The sequence below is a fragment of the Rhinoderma darwinii genome, chromosome 3, assembly GCF_050947455.1.
Source record: "Rhinoderma darwinii isolate aRhiDar2 chromosome 3, aRhiDar2.hap1, whole genome shotgun sequence".
Taxonomy (NCBI): Eukaryota; Metazoa; Chordata; class Amphibia; order Anura; family Rhinodermatidae; genus Rhinoderma; species Rhinoderma darwinii.
In genome coordinates, this window is record NC_134689.1 from 249,657,450 (window position 1) to 249,675,884 (window position 18,435).

The following is an 18,435-nucleotide window of genomic DNA, read 5'->3' on the forward strand; positions in this document are numbered from 1 at the left end:
CAAGCCCCGGGCCCCGTAGCAGCCGCTACTGCTGCTACCGCGGTAGTTACGCCACTGGTCCTCATACTTTGTATTTCAATTTCTTACCTTATTCAAGAAGTCTTCCTGCGATCAATGAATGGCAACATTCTTGTCTACATTTAGCAGCTTATACCCTGTTCTGATCTAGTCGTGCTCACACTACTGATGGGCTTGTTACAATGTAATGTAAAGAGCCCTCAGCATTAGGCTACATTCACGAGTGTGACAGATTTTTTACACGCGTAAAAAACTAGTGTAAATCTGTCTGTGTGCGTTGCATTTTGAATCAGTGTGCTTTGCGAGTGGCATGCGTTTTTCACACATTCGCAAGCGTTTTTGTTTTTTTAAATGTAATTGATGCTTAAAACACGGACAGCACACAGATGTGCATCCGTGTACTGTCCATGGTTTTCACGCATCTAGCCACCCATAGAAGTCGATGGGTGCGTGAAAATGCACCAATATAGGACATGCAGAGAGTTTCACGCAACTAAAACATGCGCTGCATGAAAACTCAAGCATGTGTGAATAGCCCCACTGAAGTCAATGGGGCTGTGTGCTGTGCGTTGTTTCAACATAAAGCACACGGACGAGATTCACGCTCATGTGAATGAGGCCTTAAAATGATTGTCCGGACACAGGGTGATATTTCATACTAAATGACCTATCCTCAAGATAGGTCATTAGTATAGGATCGGTGGAGGTGCGACACCCTGACACCGCACTGATATGCTTTTCCGGCTACCTCCAGGCACCGGATGTCCGTGCCGGAAACAGATGGCTCTGGTAACAGTATAGTGGCCATGCTGCAGTACTGCAGCTCTGCTCTTATCCAAGTGAACAGGAGCAGAGTTGCAGTACTGCAGCACAGCCGGTATGAAGTACGGAGTCATCGGCTTCCGACACGGCCACTGAATAGCATCCAATGCCTGGAGGCAGCCCCGCCGATCATATACAGATTACCTATTTTCAGTATGAGAAACTGCCCATTGCCCTGACAACCCCTTTTTAAGTCCAGGATTAGAGACATATCTGTACTTCTCCAGTTTTAATTCACAGGGGATTGCCTACATTGTAACAAGCACAACAGCTGTATGAGCATGACTAAGTAAGAACTAGGTTTTCAAATATGCCCACTTTATTGCTCTAGTTTACATTTTTCAAAAGAGAATGACTCTTTCCTTTTCTCTCAACTATTGCTTTTTGGATGGGACAATATCTGACACTTATTTTTGTATATTTTTTCACAGTGAATAGAGCTCTGCCCACCACTTTACTGATAAGATTACGTAACTTCTAGATGTTGTAATCTCGCAATGTACACAATACTGGATCTAAAGGCCCTATTACACCGGTTCATTTTGGCCGTAACAACGAGCGCCAATAAACGAGACATCGTTGATAGTTTGCTCCTTTCACAAGGAGCTATGTATGGGGACGAGCTCGTGTTACTCCGATCGCTCGTCCCCATACATTTCTATCATGTCGGCAGAACGTCTCCCTGTTTATACGATACAGTCAGCAGATGATTGAGCGTTTGCTCGTTCATCGGCTGATTGTTGCCATTTACACAGGACAACGATTGGCAACGAGTGTTCGGTGAACGCTGGTCTGCCACAATCATTGCCCCGTGTAAAAGAGCCCTAAGGGAATCTCTACGTCAGACATGTTGCAGAGTCTGGGTTATATCTTCAGTTACTCTAAGGCCCTGTTCACACAGAGTTTTTTTACGAGGTTTTTGGGGCAGAAACCGCGCCAAAAAACTCCTCAAAAACCGCCCGAAAATGCCTCCCATTGATTTCAATGGGAGGCAGACGAGTTTTTTTTACCACGAGTAAAAAAAACTCGTCGTGGTAAAAAGAAGCAACATGACCCATCTTGAGGCGGTTTCCGCCTCCAAAACCCCATTTCAATGAGTCAGAAAAAACCTCGACGAGTGTTTTGACGAGTTTTTGTCAAACCACTGTGCAAAAACCTACTGGAGCAGTTTTTGCAGGAGGAATTTTCCTCCTGCAAAAAACTCAGTGTGAACACAGCTTTAATTTTAGGGCAAATTCATAATAAATATTTGCTTTGTCTGCCTAATAAAACAGTTTGGACAACGTGAGCATTTTCTGCTTCCAAACTGTGTTTTAAAAAATAAATAAATAAATAAATAAATAAAAAGTTGGCTTGTAATATAGCCTATAATCGGTGCAGAATTGAATTGTAGTGTTGGAAGAGTTATATGATAGTTTAGGTATCAACTTCAATATTCTATCCCAATGTATTTTTTTTATTTGGAAGTATATCTTTTTCACATTTCCTAATGCGCACTCTTACATTTTTGTGGCAATTCTTTATAGAGTTGTGAAACTATTGTCTTTCTCCTTTCTTTTATATTTATAATATGCAGGGCTTCAAAGTTAGATATACAAAACTGTGAGTTGTTAATCGTTGCGTTGTACGCATGTATATATCTACACAGGTATAATCACTGAAAGCTTATAAAAACTCTAAAACGTAGCATTTATTTGCATAGAATTTAAAAAATATATATTGTGTAACACCTTTATTAAATAAACATATAAAATTACGGCTTTTAAATAATCAGTTACATAGGACTGGTTGCTTGTTTATTGAAGTGCTACTACAGGTTTAGACAATATTGTCCGATAACTGGTTTGTTCTGTCCCTCTCTCATTGGAACACGTTATAGGAACATAGACCTGCAGTATCCCTATGATTGTCTAATCCCACAGATTGTACATAGACCCTACGCATTTCCGTATTCTTCATACATCCTCAGGGGTCCTAGGCATAGAAGTAGATATTTTTGTATCTCACAAACGTACAGCAGCATAGATTTCTGTGGCAGGCGTGGATATCCTTTTTGAAAACGTTAATGTTTCTCCCCACAAATAATGAATCCCTGTGGATTGACTTAACTCCCTTTCACACCCTCTGCAACATATCTTCAATTGCAAAACCTCCTTTCCTTATTTTACCAGAATATGTTGTATAACCTAATTTTATCCACTAACGTCACCAGATCATTGTATGTAATGAAGTTTTTCCATCTGAACAGCTGCCCCGCAATATAATACAGTTTCGACCCCCAGACGAAGGCATTAGCGCCGAAACGCGCGTTGGGGTGGACTCTGGCTGTATTCATCCTGTTCAATCACCATGGGTATGTGAGATTTCATTTATTCTTCCAGCAATTTTCATGTATTTTGGGTTGCATATTTTCCGATCCTTGATATTTCATCATGTTTTTCGGTACTTGTGCTGTTATATCTGTTGCCTTATTATGATTAAACCATCTGAATACATCTACATAGTCTGTAACACTCTATATCTATTGATGTGTATTACTGTATTATCTTGTGTACAGACTATTACCTTACAGGTATTTACATATATCATTTAAAGGACGCATATGCACTTTATTTATCTGCTTCTCACATTGCCGCATGGTCTGATTTCATTTACCAGCCAATGATCCTTGTTTTTACTGTGGTTTTTTGGATTCTTTTTATTTTTGTGCTACTATCGTTAAATAAAGTTTTTGTACATTTATTATTTCCTTGCTTTCCAGTGTCAATCCTTCTCTTTTGGTTTTCTACTTGCATTTTCTGATGCTGTTAGGGTTTCACGCCCTGAAATCAACCCAGTGGTCCACACATATTTCCATGTGCGACTCTACCCTGGACCTTTGGGGACACAGATTTCTGTTGCTTTCTCTCTTTTTTGAATCGGTTCTCTATAATACAGTTTTAAGTTGGGTACGGCCAATCCCCCCCTTTCACCCAGAACCTGCAACAGATCGAATTTCATTCTAGGTCTTCTTCAATCAGATACCAACTTGTTGAGTGTTTTCACTTCAGAAAACCCCCCTAAACTATAGTATTCTGTAAATAATCCCCAAACCAGCCAAGCGCTGCATGTGAATGACAACCTTAAGTAGTCCTCTCCATTATAGCGACGAGCTTAGTAGTCCTCTCTGTGCATCAACATGCAGCGCACGGCCCATTTGTAGGCTTACAGCGGGGGAATGCGAGTAGAAAGATAACAATTGGAGTCGGAATCAGCATCTTTTAAGCTATTTATGGGTTACTGTATTGTAAGGGGAGTTTTGGAGGTGACCGATTCCCTTTACGGCCCTTTTACATGAATCGGTGATACGGAAGGTTCATTCCCGATCATTGGCCCGTGTAAAAGGGTCCAGCCACCCGCTGTTAAATGTGCACACGCAGCAGTAAAAACCACTGTTATCAGCAGCAGATCTGCCCGTGCATCTAAGGAGTTGAACAGCTGCCTCTAAGTCATCACCAAGACATAACAGTACGGGGGTTCATGGAAATGACACACTCACTGTAACATACAATTACATCATGGAGCAGGAAAGAGTTAATGTACTGGTTTAGTAAATATGTCCTCACAGAATTATATTGACCTGGCTTGCTTCCCACATGGTGTACATGAATATATGTAGAGAGGACTTACCTTTCATAGTTTCTGTAGTCTGGATTAGTTCGGTCACAGCTGATGCAATACGTTTTGAGAAGGCCGTGAGCTGATGCTTCACTTCAGGAGTGGGTTTCTGTAGAATCTAAACGCAAACAGTTTCACAAGATATAAAACACATGTTGTAGCACAGCCGTATGCCAACTGCCAGCCATGGCAAAACAATATATTGTATTCACCTTCAATGCAGAGCCAGTTCATAAATAATAGAAGTACTCACAGATAGGACATGTTCCAGCATCTCCAGGTATCCTAACGTACATTCTGTGCCATATTTCAGAGCTCGTTCCCTTGTGTCCTCACTTATGTCTGGATGATAAACGGCTTGCTGAAAAAACAACGTTCACATGTGGCCCACAGAATTGTAACCTTCACTTATTTACATGTCTTCACACCTACACAACTCACCTTGCAGGCTGACAGCATTTCAGAGACCGCTTTACGGCTTAAGTTAGCCGTAGCAATGACATCTTCCTGTCGGCAAGAATTCCCAGCTGCTACTGCTTTGGCTGTTGCGGTAGTAATTCCTTTGGTCATGCGGATTGATTCTTCTGGCGTTGAGTTTTTTTCAGGTATATCTTTCGATTGGAAAACCTGAGAAATATTTGCTATCAATGGCTATAAAAAAAACAAGTGGTATTCCTCCCAGCGAAACCTACAGCTTATGGGATTGACATTATCCACCATCTTCATGGACACAAACGGAGGCCAACCGAATGTCCCAACCAACTGCTCTGTGGAAAGTATCTATTTCTAAGTGTTATCTTGCATAAAATTCAGACTTTTTACTATGCTAGATAAAATAATATTAGCAATATTTGTTATTTCCAAAAACACATTGCAATGCCTGCCTGCAGCTTTATGAACATGTAGTCCGTAAATTCTACTAGACATGGGCGATGTACATCCAGACCCACTGAAATACACAGTCTGCATTGTAATCAGTGCAAGCTGCATCATGCATTTACACCATTCAGATATAACATTGATACCACTGATCAGTAAAGTGAATAACATATGATCTCATTACAATGGTGCCTGCCAAGGGGTGGGATATATTAGGGGGAGTTCGCACTGAGTTTTATTTTACACGTTTTTTGACGCGGAAACCTGCGTCGGAAAACGCGCCAAAAAGCGGCCGAAAATGCTTCCCATTGATTTCAATGGGAGGCGGAGGCGTTTTTTTCCCGCGGGAGGAAAAACCGTCTTGCGGGACAAAGAAGGGACATGCCCTATCTTCGGGTGTTTACGCCTCTAAACCCCAAGAATTTTGAGGCAGATTTTTCTCCTGCAAAAAAACTCAGTGTGAACCCAGCCTTAGACAGAAAGTGATCAGTCAGTTCTTGAAGTTGACGTATTTAAAGCAAGAAAAATGGGCAAGCATGAGCATCTGAGCGGCTTTGACAAGAGCGAAATTTTGATGGCTAGATGACTGTGTCAGAGCATCTCCAAAACCAGGTCTTGTGAGGTATTCCCGCTTATGCAGTGTTTAGTATCTACCAAAAGTGGTGTAAGGATGGATAAGGCTCATTAATGTGCGTACAGCTTGAAAGCGAGCCCATCTGGTCCAATCCGACAGAAGAGCTACTGTAGAACAAATTGCTGAAAAAAGTTAATGCTGGCTAGAATAGAAAGGTGTCACAACACACAATGCATCGCAGCTTGCTGCGTTCGGGTCTGCATAGCCGCAGACCGGTCAGAGTGTCCATGCTGCCAAACCGCCGCCAAAAGAACCTACAAAGGGCACGTGACCATTAGAACTGAGCCATAGAGAAACTGAAGAAAGTGGCAAGGTCTGATGAATCATGATTTCCTTTCAATCCCGTGAACGGATGAGTGCGTTGCTTCACTGGGGATGAGATGGTAGAAGCAGTGAGATTCTCTTGGCATGTCCTGCTGGAAAACCGTGGGTCCTGGCATTTATGTGGATGTCACTTTGACACGTATCACCTACCTAAACATTGTTGCAGATCAAGTACACCACTTAATGGTAATGATATTCCCTTACGGCAGTGGCTCTTTCAGCAGGAGAATGTGCCCTGACACACTGCAAAAATTGTTCAGGAATGGTCTGAGGAACATGATAGAGTTCAAGGTGTTGTGTTTGGCTCCAAATTCCCCAGATATCAATCCAATCGAGAAATGTATAAATAGACAACTCCGTGTTACTAGTTCCTACACAGTATGACAATGTCCAATCAGTGCGGACAGTGAGACTGTAGGGACGCCCCTTTTAACAAGGAGAATGGTAGCACCCCGAAGTCCATTTTTTCATACATTTCAAGGTGGAATAATAGCGGAACGGAACAATAAAAAATGTTCTGAGCAAAGAGGATACATAATAGTTTTTTCATGGTGAATACAAGTATTTACTAAAACACACACATGCCAGAATAGCCAAGAAGTGCTATGTAAAGGATCTGCGGATAAGGACTTGGTGCCAGATACCGAAGGACACTGAGATATTGTGGAGTCCATGCGTAGTTGGGTCAGAGCTATTTTGGCGACACGGGTGGGACCACATAATATTAGGCAGGTGGTTTTAAGGTTATGGCTGAACGGTGTATATACATTAAACTGAAACAATTAACCACCTATTGCATCTTGTCTAGTCCTAATAAGGCTAAAGAATAAACCTCATTTTCCTCACAGTGAGCTCTTGCTTGATGTGCTCTATTGTAGCTTCCAGAGCCCTTGTACCACGTGTAGCTTCATCTTCCACAGCTTTTACGGTCTTCAGCAGGGAAGTAACATTAGTCACCATTACCTAGAAAAATCAGAGTTAATATACACTGGAAACGTATCTGTGCCATGAGAATTCCTGCCTCATACTGAACATACTAAAAGAACGATATTAGGTTCTATGTTCAGGATGCCACCTACTTGAGAGAAACTTGTTACCTACATAATCTAGTGGTAGCGACGTCATTTGTCCCGGTCATTACCTTAGCTGCACTCTTTAACTGATACATGGAAGGATCATCGGCTGCTTTACCAGCTGCACCTTTTGTGGCTCCGATTAGGTCCCCAAGAGCCTTTGCAACATCCTTGATGGCATTGATAAGCACCACCTAAGAAAGAAGGAGATCATTTATTGAAAGGAATCGTTACTGCAGCGTGTGATCCATGCTTGCTTAGCAAACAAGGGATTAATCCTTATGGTGCCACAGAAAGCAGCAATACATCACAGCGCAGAATGCCTGACATATACGCAACACCCTTTACATCAAGATGAATCTTTCATCATGAGACGTGATGGTACAACGTAGACCATTTTATACACAATTCCAGTTATTTAAAATGATAAAATCTCTTAACACCAACTTAAAGTTTCTGCTCAGACTGAAAGTTCATCTTTGATCGGAGAAAAAGCCAAAGCACTGGAAATATTAGTTTTTGAAAAACACAGAACCATACACTTGCTGCTAAGCACCTGTAACATCACACCAAGGTTATATAGATAGAGTGGCCACATTGTGGCTAGCGGCACCATTATGTGGGCCTCCTGGCTTACCAACCCCATGACAAACAAGCGTTTAGGAATCAGTGAGATATTCCAGGACTCTTATTGCGTAACTCACTAGAGCGGTGATCCTTTTTGCGCGTCTTTTTTCAGTGCTAATATCTGATGGCACAGAAAGGAATAGCCACATTTAAGTAGCTGCTGACTAGCTACCGTGAAATGTGGCTGGCGCAATGTTTTGGATAATTCTGAGGTCTACACTATTTCACGGGCACAGCAGGGACGAATATCAGTAAAGTGATCACTAGATCTGGGGACTTAGGCTGGGAACACAGACATGTGATTTAATGGTTCCATTATTGAGGCTCCTGTGTGGCTGGTAGGCGACAATGACACCCAAAATGTAGCTAGCCAGTCACTCATGAGAAATAATATTGTCATAATGTGAATAAAAGACATGAAACTCTTTACATGAATGACTCCTAGCACATACGTAATTTTAAACCTTTGATGGGTTGACTAGAATTCCAATTTCTCAAGTTTGTTATTAAAGAGGATTTCCACAAAAAAAGGAAAAATATCCCTACTGCAAAAAAAAAAGCAATATATTGGTAAATTAAAAGTTAGAGCAACAGACAATGTGTAATTTGTTTTGTTTTGTATTTTTAGAGATATTGCCATTTTTTTTAGTTGTGGCGGCCATTTTTGCAAAAAGGAACAGGAGCAGCAGAAAAGGACAGCATTTCTTTTATCTATTTTTTTAAATAGTTATAGTTTACTTAGAACAAACATTTTATTCAAGAAGATAGAGCTTGACGCACAATACGTGCCGAGCTATTTTCCAACTTTACAATCTTGTTCTTACAAGTTAAGGAGGCTCTGTCACCAGATTATAAGTGCCCTATCTCCTAACTAATCAGATAAGCGCTGTAATGTAGAGAACAGTGGTCTTTATTTTGAAAAACGATCATTTTTGAGCAAGTTATGAACAATTTTAGATTTATGCTAATTAATTTCTTAATGACCAACTGGGCGTTTTTTAACTTTTTACCAAGTGTGCGTTGTAAAGAGAAGTGTATGACGCTGACCAATCAATCAGTGACCAATCCGCATCATACACTTCTCTCCATTCATGTTTAGCTGTACTCACTGTGCTGTCACCTACTCCCACAGTAACTTTACCGAAGTGTCGTGAGAGTGAATAGACATCGCCTCCAGACAGGATGCGATGTCTATTCACACTCCTGACACCTCGAGATCACGCTGTGAATGACCACACAGCGTGATCTCGCGAGATCACGCTGTGCTGTAAGTCCCACAGAAACTTTACTGAAGTTACTGTGGGAGTATGTGACAGCACAGGGTGTTCTCGCGAGATCACGCTGTGCTGTGAGTACAGCTAAACATGAATGAAGAGAAGTGTATGACGCTGATTGGTCAGCGTCTTACACTTGTCTTTACAACACCCTCTTGGTAAAAAGTTAAAGAACGCCCAGTTGGTCATTAAGAAACTAATTAGCATCAATCTAAAATTGTTCAAAACTTGCTAAAAAATGATAGTTTTTCAAAATAAAAACCACTGTTATCTACATTACAGCGCCGATCAGATTATGTAGGAGATGGGGCACATATAATGTGGTGACAGAGCCTCTTTAATGTAGCCAATGTTAATTGTAGAATTTAGATACAAAGACCACATCTGTAGAATATTCGCTTTTATTTATTTCTTAATGAACCGTTTTATCCAATGAACATTTTCATTATGATGGAAGTAGGAACAAATAAGTACATTTTTACTTTCAATAGTCATCCAAACCTATATAAAAGGAGTGGGCTAATAATAGTTTGATTGTATATGATCAATAACCACATAAAAAAAACCTGTAAAAGTAGTAACCACAGAAAAGCAATAAGGCCAGAGCATTTCCAGCACACCACTTTCTATGAAACGGACGGTAAGCATGGGGATAACATCACTTGCAAGGCTATGAATAAAAAATAAGCAGAACAGACTAGGAGGTATTAGTGCAATGGTTCTCTAAACTGCTTTTGATGAAATAGAAGCAGCAGTACTAGGAACTAAATTTTTAGTGTCTAAAATTATTGTGTTTTCAACAAAGTGAGAAGTCATGTATGAAACGGTCAATTTAGAAAATAATACAATTAATGTGCCCAAAATACTCAAACATTTAAAACATGGAGGGCAACTCCACCCGTCACACTACGGTGGTGACCCATCCTTTTTGTACTTGCTCACTTTCATCTTTGTCGTCTTTCCCGTCACCTTACACTTTCAAAATCGCTTTTCATTTTCTCTCAACATAAGCACTCTACATTCACTATGGAATGTAGTTATACCCCAGCAGCATTATTTGTATCAGGGCTGGCTCCAGGTTTATGTGGGCCCTTGGGCGACACAGACTAAGTGGGTCCCTTTGCGGGGGAACTCACGGCAGCAGTAAAATGGCAGAAAACATCACTTTGTGCCCCCATATGGAAGTTAGGCCCCCAGTCTGTAGCCCCATAAATTTAGTGTCCACTGTGGATAGTGCCACACGGCCCCTCTTCCCAGGTAGTGCCACACGGCCCCCCTCTCAATAGGTAGCGCCTTCGGGGCTCCCTCTAGGAGAGGTATCCCCATATATATATATATATATATATATATATATAGAACAGTTATGTCAGGGGCAACCCCTGAACCATAGTCCCGGGCAGAGCGCTACTAGAACTCTGCCTGGAACTCCTGCCCTGCTCCTGACATTACTGTCCATATATGGCAGAGCGCTAGTAAAAGCTCTGCTCCGGCTCTGTGGAAGCCCCGGACATTACTATCCATAAACGGATAGAGATGTCAGGGGCAATCCCAGAGCCAAAGTCCCAGGCAGAGCTCTACTATTACTCTGCTAGGCACACTCCTCTGCTCCTGACATCACTTGAATGTGATCCGAGTGATGGCCGTGTCTACCACCGCTCACTCTCGCCTCCTCTACACCGTGCGAAGCGCATGCGAGGAGGAGGCTTTTTTGCTGCCGCAGCCCCCTTGTAGATGGCACCCCCCATCTGTAGATAGCGCCACTGTATCTCCCTGTAGGAACAGAATCCCTCTAATCCCCGGTCAAAGAGTTGCCGAAGCTGTGGTCCAGGGATTTCGCTCCAGGAGAAGTCCCTGACTTCACTGTCCATATATGGATAGTGACGTCAGAGACTTTCTCCTAGAGTGGTCCCCTACTCCTGAAGCGGAAACCCCGGCCATAGAGTCGGCAATGCTGAGGCCTGGGTTTCCATTTCAGGAGTAGTGGACCGCTCCAGGAGAAGTCCCTGACGTCACTACACATATATGTACAGTGATGTCAGGGACTTCTCCTGGAGCAGTCCCCTACAGTGGCGCCATCTATAAGAAAGGGGGGGGGTGCTATATACAAGGGTGCTGTGTGGCACTATCCACAGAGGGCAGTGTGTGTGTGTGGCATTATCTACAGAAGGCAGTGTGTGTGTGGCATTATCTACAGAGGGCAGTGTGTCTGTGTGTGTGTGTGGAGCATTATCTACAGAGGGCAGTGTGTGTGTGTGTGTGTGGCATTATCTACAGAGGGCAGTGTGTGTGTGTGTGTGTGTGTGTGTGTGGCATTATCTACAGAGGGCAGTGTGTGTCATTATCTACAGAGGGCAGTGTGTGTGGCATTATCTACAGAGGGCAGTGTGTGGCATTATCTATAGAGGGGTGTGTGTGTGGCATTATCTACAGAGGGCAGTGTGTGTGTGGCATTATCTACAGAGGGCAGTGTGTGTGTGGCATTATCTACAGAGGGCAGTGTGTGTGTGTGGCATTATCTACAGAGGGCAGTGTGTGTGTGGCATTATCTACAGAGGGCAGTGTGTGTGTGGCATTATCTACAGAGGGCAGTGTGTGTGTGTGGCATTATCTAAAGAGGGCAGTGTGTGTGTGTGGCATTATCTACAGAGGGCAGTGTGTGTGTGTGTGGCATTATCTACAGAGGGCAGTGTGTGTGTGTGGCATTATCTACAGAGGGCAGTGTGTGTGTGTGGCATTATCTACAGAGGGCAGTGTGTGTGTGTGGCATTATCTACAGAGGGCAGTGTGTGTGTGTGGCATTATCTACAGAGGGCAGTGTGTGTGTGGCATTATCTACAGAGGGCAGTGTGTGTGTGTGGCATTATCTACAGAGGGCAGTGTGTGTGTGTGGCATTATCTACAGAGGGCAGTGTGTGTGTGTGGCATTATCTACAGAGGGCAGTATGTGTGTGTGGCATTATCTACAGAGGGTAGTGTGTGTGTGTGGCATTATCTACAGAGGGTAGTGTGTGTGTGGCATTATCTACAGAGGGTAGTGTGTGTGTGGCATTATCTACAGAGGGCAGTGTGTGTGTGGCATTATCTACAGAGGGCAGTGTGTGTGTGGCATTATCTACAGAGGGCAGTGTGTGTGTGTGTGTGTGTGTGTGTGTGGCATTATCTACAGAGGGCAGTGTGTGTGTGGCATTATCTACAGAGGGCAGTGTGTGTGTGGCATTATCTACAGAGGGCAGTGTGTGTGTGGCATTATCTACAGAGGGCAGTGTGTGTGTGGCATTATCTACAGAGGGCAGTGTGTGTGTGTGTGTGTGTGTGTGTGTGTGGCGCATTATCTACAGAGGGCAGTGTGTGTGTGTGTGTGTGTGTGTGTGTGTGTCATTATCTACAGAGGGCAGTGTGTGTGGCATTATCTACAGAGGGCAGTGTGTGTGGCATTATCTACAGAGGGCAGTGTGTGTGGCATTCTTTACAGAGGGCAGTGTGTGTGGCATTCTCTACAGAGGGCAGTGTGTGTGGCATTCTCTACAGAGGGCAGTGTGTGTGGCATTATCTACAGAGGGCAGCGTGTGGCATTATCTACAGAGGGCAGCGTGTGGCATTATCTACAGAGGGCAGCGTGTGGCATTATCCACAGAGGGCAGTGTGTATGGCATTCTCTACAGAGGGCAGTGTGTGGCATTATCTACAGAGGGCAGTGTGTGGCATTATCTACAGAGGGCAGCGTGTGTGGCATTATCTACAGAGGGCAGGGTGTGGCATTATCTACAGAGGGAAGTGTGTGGCAAAAAATGTACAAATTCAATTCATCCGTTTTTAAAACGGACAGGGAAAAAAATGGATGCAAAACGGGTCAAAATCGGCCGTTAAATACACGGCTGATTTCACAGGAAAATGGTTTCTGAAAAAAAGGTGTGTTACCAGCTGATTTTAAAAGCATTTTTCTATTTTGCCTGCACTTTTAAGGCGTATTTTTGGAGCCTTTTGTTTTTATTAAACATTAATGGAAAAAGGAATGTCTGCTTGTAAAAAAAAGTCACTTTTTACGCATCTTTTTCAACTCCGCAGAATAAAAATACGCTTCGCATGAACTACACAGCGTATTTCTCATTGAAACTGGAAGCTGTTTAGTTCGTCGAGTAATATGAGCATTTTACATGCCTCAATACAAGGGATTTACGAGCCGGAATATGCCAGAAAATATGCTCTGTGACCATGGTCTTATATTACATGAAACATGACAGGAATATTTATAAAATCATAAGTTCAGTTCCACATTATAAGAGTATTCATACATGAGCTCCAGAATACAGAAAGGAAAGAGTTCATCTTATGATCCAAATATGATCATACAGAAAATCCTGACATTTGGAACTACATTCAACAGAATACCGCTTTGTCTAAGAGGGTTATCATCCATTCTGGTTATGGTAGCAAGTCAAAATTGTCTGGATTTGTTTTGGACTAACATTGTTTAGAAATCATAAAGACATTTGCCATTCATCTCTGTAACTTCCTCAGATAAACCGAGTGGAAGGAAAATTCCCGGAGCATTTATAAGGTTCTCCTGTGCGGATAAGGCTCTGTTCACCAGTGCAGGCAAGACGCTATCTTTCTAGTCCTCATTTAGTTCATTATTAATGGCAGCCTTTTATTCAATACAAAGGAAAGTTGTTTTTTTTGGACCATATGAGATCAGGTCTATTTTATGTTGCACCAAAAAACAATGACTAGGTAGTAGCTACCAACACTAATAAAAAAGTCATCTCTTCATTGCATTGTGCTGCAAGAAACAGGACACAAATGCTGTAATGAACCAGAAGATAGTACTGCTGCTTTATTTAGTGGTCTAAGTGAAGTTAGCAAAACAGCAAACAGGTAGGAAGTTATACAGGACTTTACTAGTGAAAAACATGGATAAGACAAGGTTTATCCCCAGGGCAGTGCCATGAGAGGTTGTTCAGGAACCTTAAAAATGTAAGAGTGCCTTGAATAGCAAAATAAGGGGAAGGGAAATAGAGAGCACACGGGCCAAGCGTGTTACATGACTGTACCCGACATTGCTCCGTGTTCATTTGAAATATCTTTTCCTGGCCAGGACGTCTTATTTGAAGATAGATAAAGAGCTGGAGGGCGCATAAAGGAAAGCAGGAGTAAGAGACCCAAGCAACAAATTTCCGATCCTCCATGAAAATGGAAGGTCCTCTTATTACACTTTAATTTTACCTGTGTTTCAGGGTCATCAGACCCTAAGCTTGCTGCACCCAATTTCACCACCTCTGCTAGCTGTGTAATAGTGTTGGCTGATGACTGAGCTGCCTGTGCCAGCTTTTCCTGACTAGACGCTGCACCAGACACCAACAGCTTTGTATCCTCCACAAGAGCCTTCGCAGTCTTCAGTATGTTCTCCCTGTTAGGAGAACAAGAATAGTATCACACACTACAATGATTAATATAAATACAGCCATTTATATTTGACAAATGTATCCAAATGTGACAAGCGGAGACAAAAATACGACATATGAATGTAGGCACAACAGATAACTAATGCAGAAGGATAAATAAGTGATTATATGGGCAACGCCTTCTCTTTTCATCTTTTCTACTTTTGGTCCAGTTTATAAGTTTCCCCTTTATTGTGCAAAGATTTAAAGCGGTTATCCAGGAAATTAAAATTGATGGCCTATCCTTGGGTTAGGCCAGCAATGTTTAAAGGTAACTAAACGTTCGACAAACTTCAGACATCTCAAAGTGACATGTCAGAAGTTTTGATTGGTGGGGGTCCGAGCACGGAGACCCCCACCAATCGCTAAAAAGAAGAGAGTCAGAAGCGCTCAGCCGCTTCGTTTTTGTTCGGCTTTTTCCGGAAATCAATGTATCAGAGTACAGGCTCATAGACTTTTTATTGAGCATGTACGCCGATATATTAATTTATGTAACACGAGCGCTTCTGCCGCTTCGTTTTAGCGATTGGTGGGGGTATCCGTGCTCGGACCCCCACCAATCAAAACTTCTGACATGTCACTACGACATATCAGAAGTTTGTCGAACGTTTAGTTATCCTTTGAACGGTGCGGTCTCTATGGGTGGTTATGTCAAGTACTGCAGCTCATCCTAATCATGTTGCCACTTTATTGTGGAAGTAAGACTCCCACCGGTAAAACATCAATGATCTATCCTAAGGATATGCCATCAATGTAAAAACCCCAGATAAACCCTTTAAGATATATCTACAATAATATACAAAAGCTGCAATATACGATCACCAACAATTTACACCAGTTACAGAGAAATACGGAGACAATTATTTCACGATACCTGTGGTCAGCAAAAGATTCCTTGTTCTCAGAGTTTAGTGTGCCAGCTGTGGCAAACATGATGGTAGTGTCCAGATCACCAATAATACCGGATACAGCAGTGCCCGCTGTAATGCAGGCTTGTGTGCCCTTGTTACCTGCCTGCAAAGCGGAGAGAACCAGAGATACCTGGGCAGAGAAACATGATAATCAGCATGGAATATTTATTAATTTATTCTTATTGTTTTTTACTATTAGACTATTTTTATTGGACGCCAAAAGCAATAAAAGGTGATGGCATCTAATAGACCAAAATCACAGGAGGATGGGGAATCCCATTCAAATAGGGTCAGAAAGTGAATAGGTCATCTCCAGAGCTGCTCTACATATCTAGATCTAAAAAGATCCTATTTCCTATTATTATAGGGGGTTATATTATGTATATGTAAAAAAAAATTCTAATTCAATCCAACCCCTAGAACGATAGTGGTCTCCCATTTTGCTGTGCGCTATATATATGAAATGCAATATTTTCACTGAACATCAGTGCCACTAATATGGGGGAACAAGATATATTAGCAATGCTATTTTTTAGCGCCTGATTGCTCAAACCACTATTCTTTTCTTAATATTATTTATGGATTCACAACTGTTATTTTTCACAATTCATCTTTTCAATGCAATGTAGTCCCTCCTTTTTGTCGGACAATTGTTTCTCTCTTGACATACTGGTTTTAATTTTTCTTATGATTTTAATATAGTCACTTTCATACCATCTGCATTTATTTCCATTTGATTGGCTCAATATATGATGCTCTTTTAGCTTTTGAATCCTCCCCCCTCCGCTATTATGGAGTTTACGTCAGACCAATAGGTGCATACACTTCACCCATATGGTGGCTAAATAAACACAGGTGTATATTGAGATCTCTTACACAGCAAATTGAAACTCATTCACTCTGCTGTATTCACTTATGAGTAACCTTCGACCCTCCACCTGGGATCCAGCCATTGGATGTGGAGGTGGACGTGGGAGTTTCTTTTGGTGAACCCACTGGATATAAATGCAAGTTGTATTTTGTAGCATATGCAACACGCCATGAGTAAGGACAAGTGACTCGTCCGAAACGCGTAGGCCGCTATCTGATGCATCCACCCCTTTGTTTATGGCCTTTTAAATATATTTGGAATAAAGTTGGAATATTACTTCCTTTTAAAATTCAGCGCTGGATCAAGTTTCTCTTTTTCTGCCTTGGATCTCAATCGTGTGCAGTCACGAGGATCCGTGCACTGTCCGGTATCGGACATAGGCTGGGTGAGCTGGAGGATTCCTCCCCCATTTATTTCTGCTCTACATATATCAAGCTAAAGAATACGCTTTACCGTCAGTGCATAAATTCATTTTTTTTCCTTGAATTCAAATTTCTTTCCTCAATAATTCAAAGCGTTTCATAGTAAAAATTAAGAATCTCAAATCACATAATACGCATTATCCTGTAGACATTGATTGCACGATTTGTTGGCAGATATAAAAAGCTTTAGTTGAATTACTAAGAAACTTATGACTGAAAAAAGTTTTTCTGACAACTGTTCAGTCTGGCAAAGGCTACAGAGAAACATCTGATCACAAATGCTGCAGCGTATTATCCAAGGTCACCTTTTCTGTCACCGCACGGGCACAGTCAATCAACTCCCGCTTAGTGTAACTATCAGATGGGCAGATTTGCAGGGCTCCAGCTTTCTGCACTAAAAATATACAGCCATGTCCCAAATCCTGAATTCTTGTCTTGATCTGAAATCCAACCTGCAAAAGAAACACCATTTTAGAAACAATGAGATCATAGATGCCTCTTTTCCAAAGGCACTTATTTCACCAACTCTAGACATACAAGCAAAATATTTGCACTTACAGGAAGAGTAGCACGAATATAAGGCTTTCATATACAAATTTTACCTCTTTAGGTTCTGCTGTAGCCGCTGCCATTCGACCCTGGACCGCTAAATTTCCATAGTCATTGGTCACCTGGGATGCCAAACCGCCAAGCTCCTCTGGATTTGTTATCGATTTTGTCATCTAAAGACAAAAATAGAAATAATGGCGTTTACCGGTAAACAAAATAAATAAACAAAACATATGCCCTTCCTAGAAGTTTATCTTTAGTATAAGCTGTAATATTAAAAACAATACACATGGGCAGCATTATGAAGGCATGGATGTCCAAATATATTATGAGAACATTATAAAAAGCATAATTTAAAAAATTCAACACGATCATTTAGGTTACTCTTATGAGACATATAGTTTACACTTAATTACTTATATTTCTTTCTTTTTCTTTTTTACATCAAATAGGTTTTTTGGGGAATAAATAAAGATACACAAACTGATGTATCAAATAAAGATGACATCTTAATTTCGTGATTGCCTGAAAAATTTCTACCCATATCTCATTACTGTTGGGCCCAACAACTTCTATTTCTTTTCTCGCATGTTAGCAGTCCATCTTACCATCTCTTGGGCAGTTACAGCGATAGCCTTGGAGTATTTAACACCTGTGGTTTGGTAATCCACAAAAGTCCCTGTAGGCTCTGGTGGAGTCCCTTCATCAAGCTACAACAAGAAATAATGGAAAACATAATAAGTAATGTAACCCTTTAAGAACTTTTCTTATGTCTTTTATAATGAAAATCTATGGCTGTATACATATCAACATGCTAAATACATAATGCTCCCGCCTAAGTACAGTAAGGGCATGTTCACATGTAGCGGAAATGCTGCAGATTTTCCATTAGGATTTGCGGTTGAAAATCCTCAGTAAAATACAGTAGAAGCA

General features: G+C 41.6%; 1 protein-coding gene across 4 annotated transcripts in view; it reads right to left on the bottom strand.

The window, feature by feature from the left end:
* Window positions 1-18,435, bottom strand: part of TLN2 (talin 2) — a 218,796-nt gene that overhangs the window by 13,638 nt on the left and 186,723 nt on the right. For all 4 annotated transcript variants that reach the window (XM_075857700.1, XM_075857698.1, XM_075857699.1 and 1 more), the window contains 10 exons: window positions 18,111-18,212; window positions 17,556-17,675; window positions 17,259-17,405; window positions 15,624-15,790; window positions 14,532-14,715; window positions 7,476-7,601; window positions 7,181-7,297; window positions 4,939-5,124; window positions 4,751-4,858; window positions 4,510-4,615 (listed from right to left, as the gene is read on the bottom strand). In XM_075857700.1, coding sequence (XP_075713815.1) covers window positions 4,510-4,615; window positions 4,751-4,858; window positions 4,939-5,124; window positions 7,181-7,297; window positions 7,476-7,601; window positions 14,532-14,715; window positions 15,624-15,790; window positions 17,259-17,405; window positions 17,556-17,675; window positions 18,111-18,212 — 1,363 coding nt within the window. The remainder of the gene's footprint in view (window positions 1-4,509; window positions 4,616-4,750; window positions 4,859-4,938; window positions 5,125-7,180; window positions 7,298-7,475; window positions 7,602-14,531; window positions 14,716-15,623; window positions 15,791-17,258; window positions 17,406-17,555; window positions 17,676-18,110; window positions 18,213-18,435) is intronic.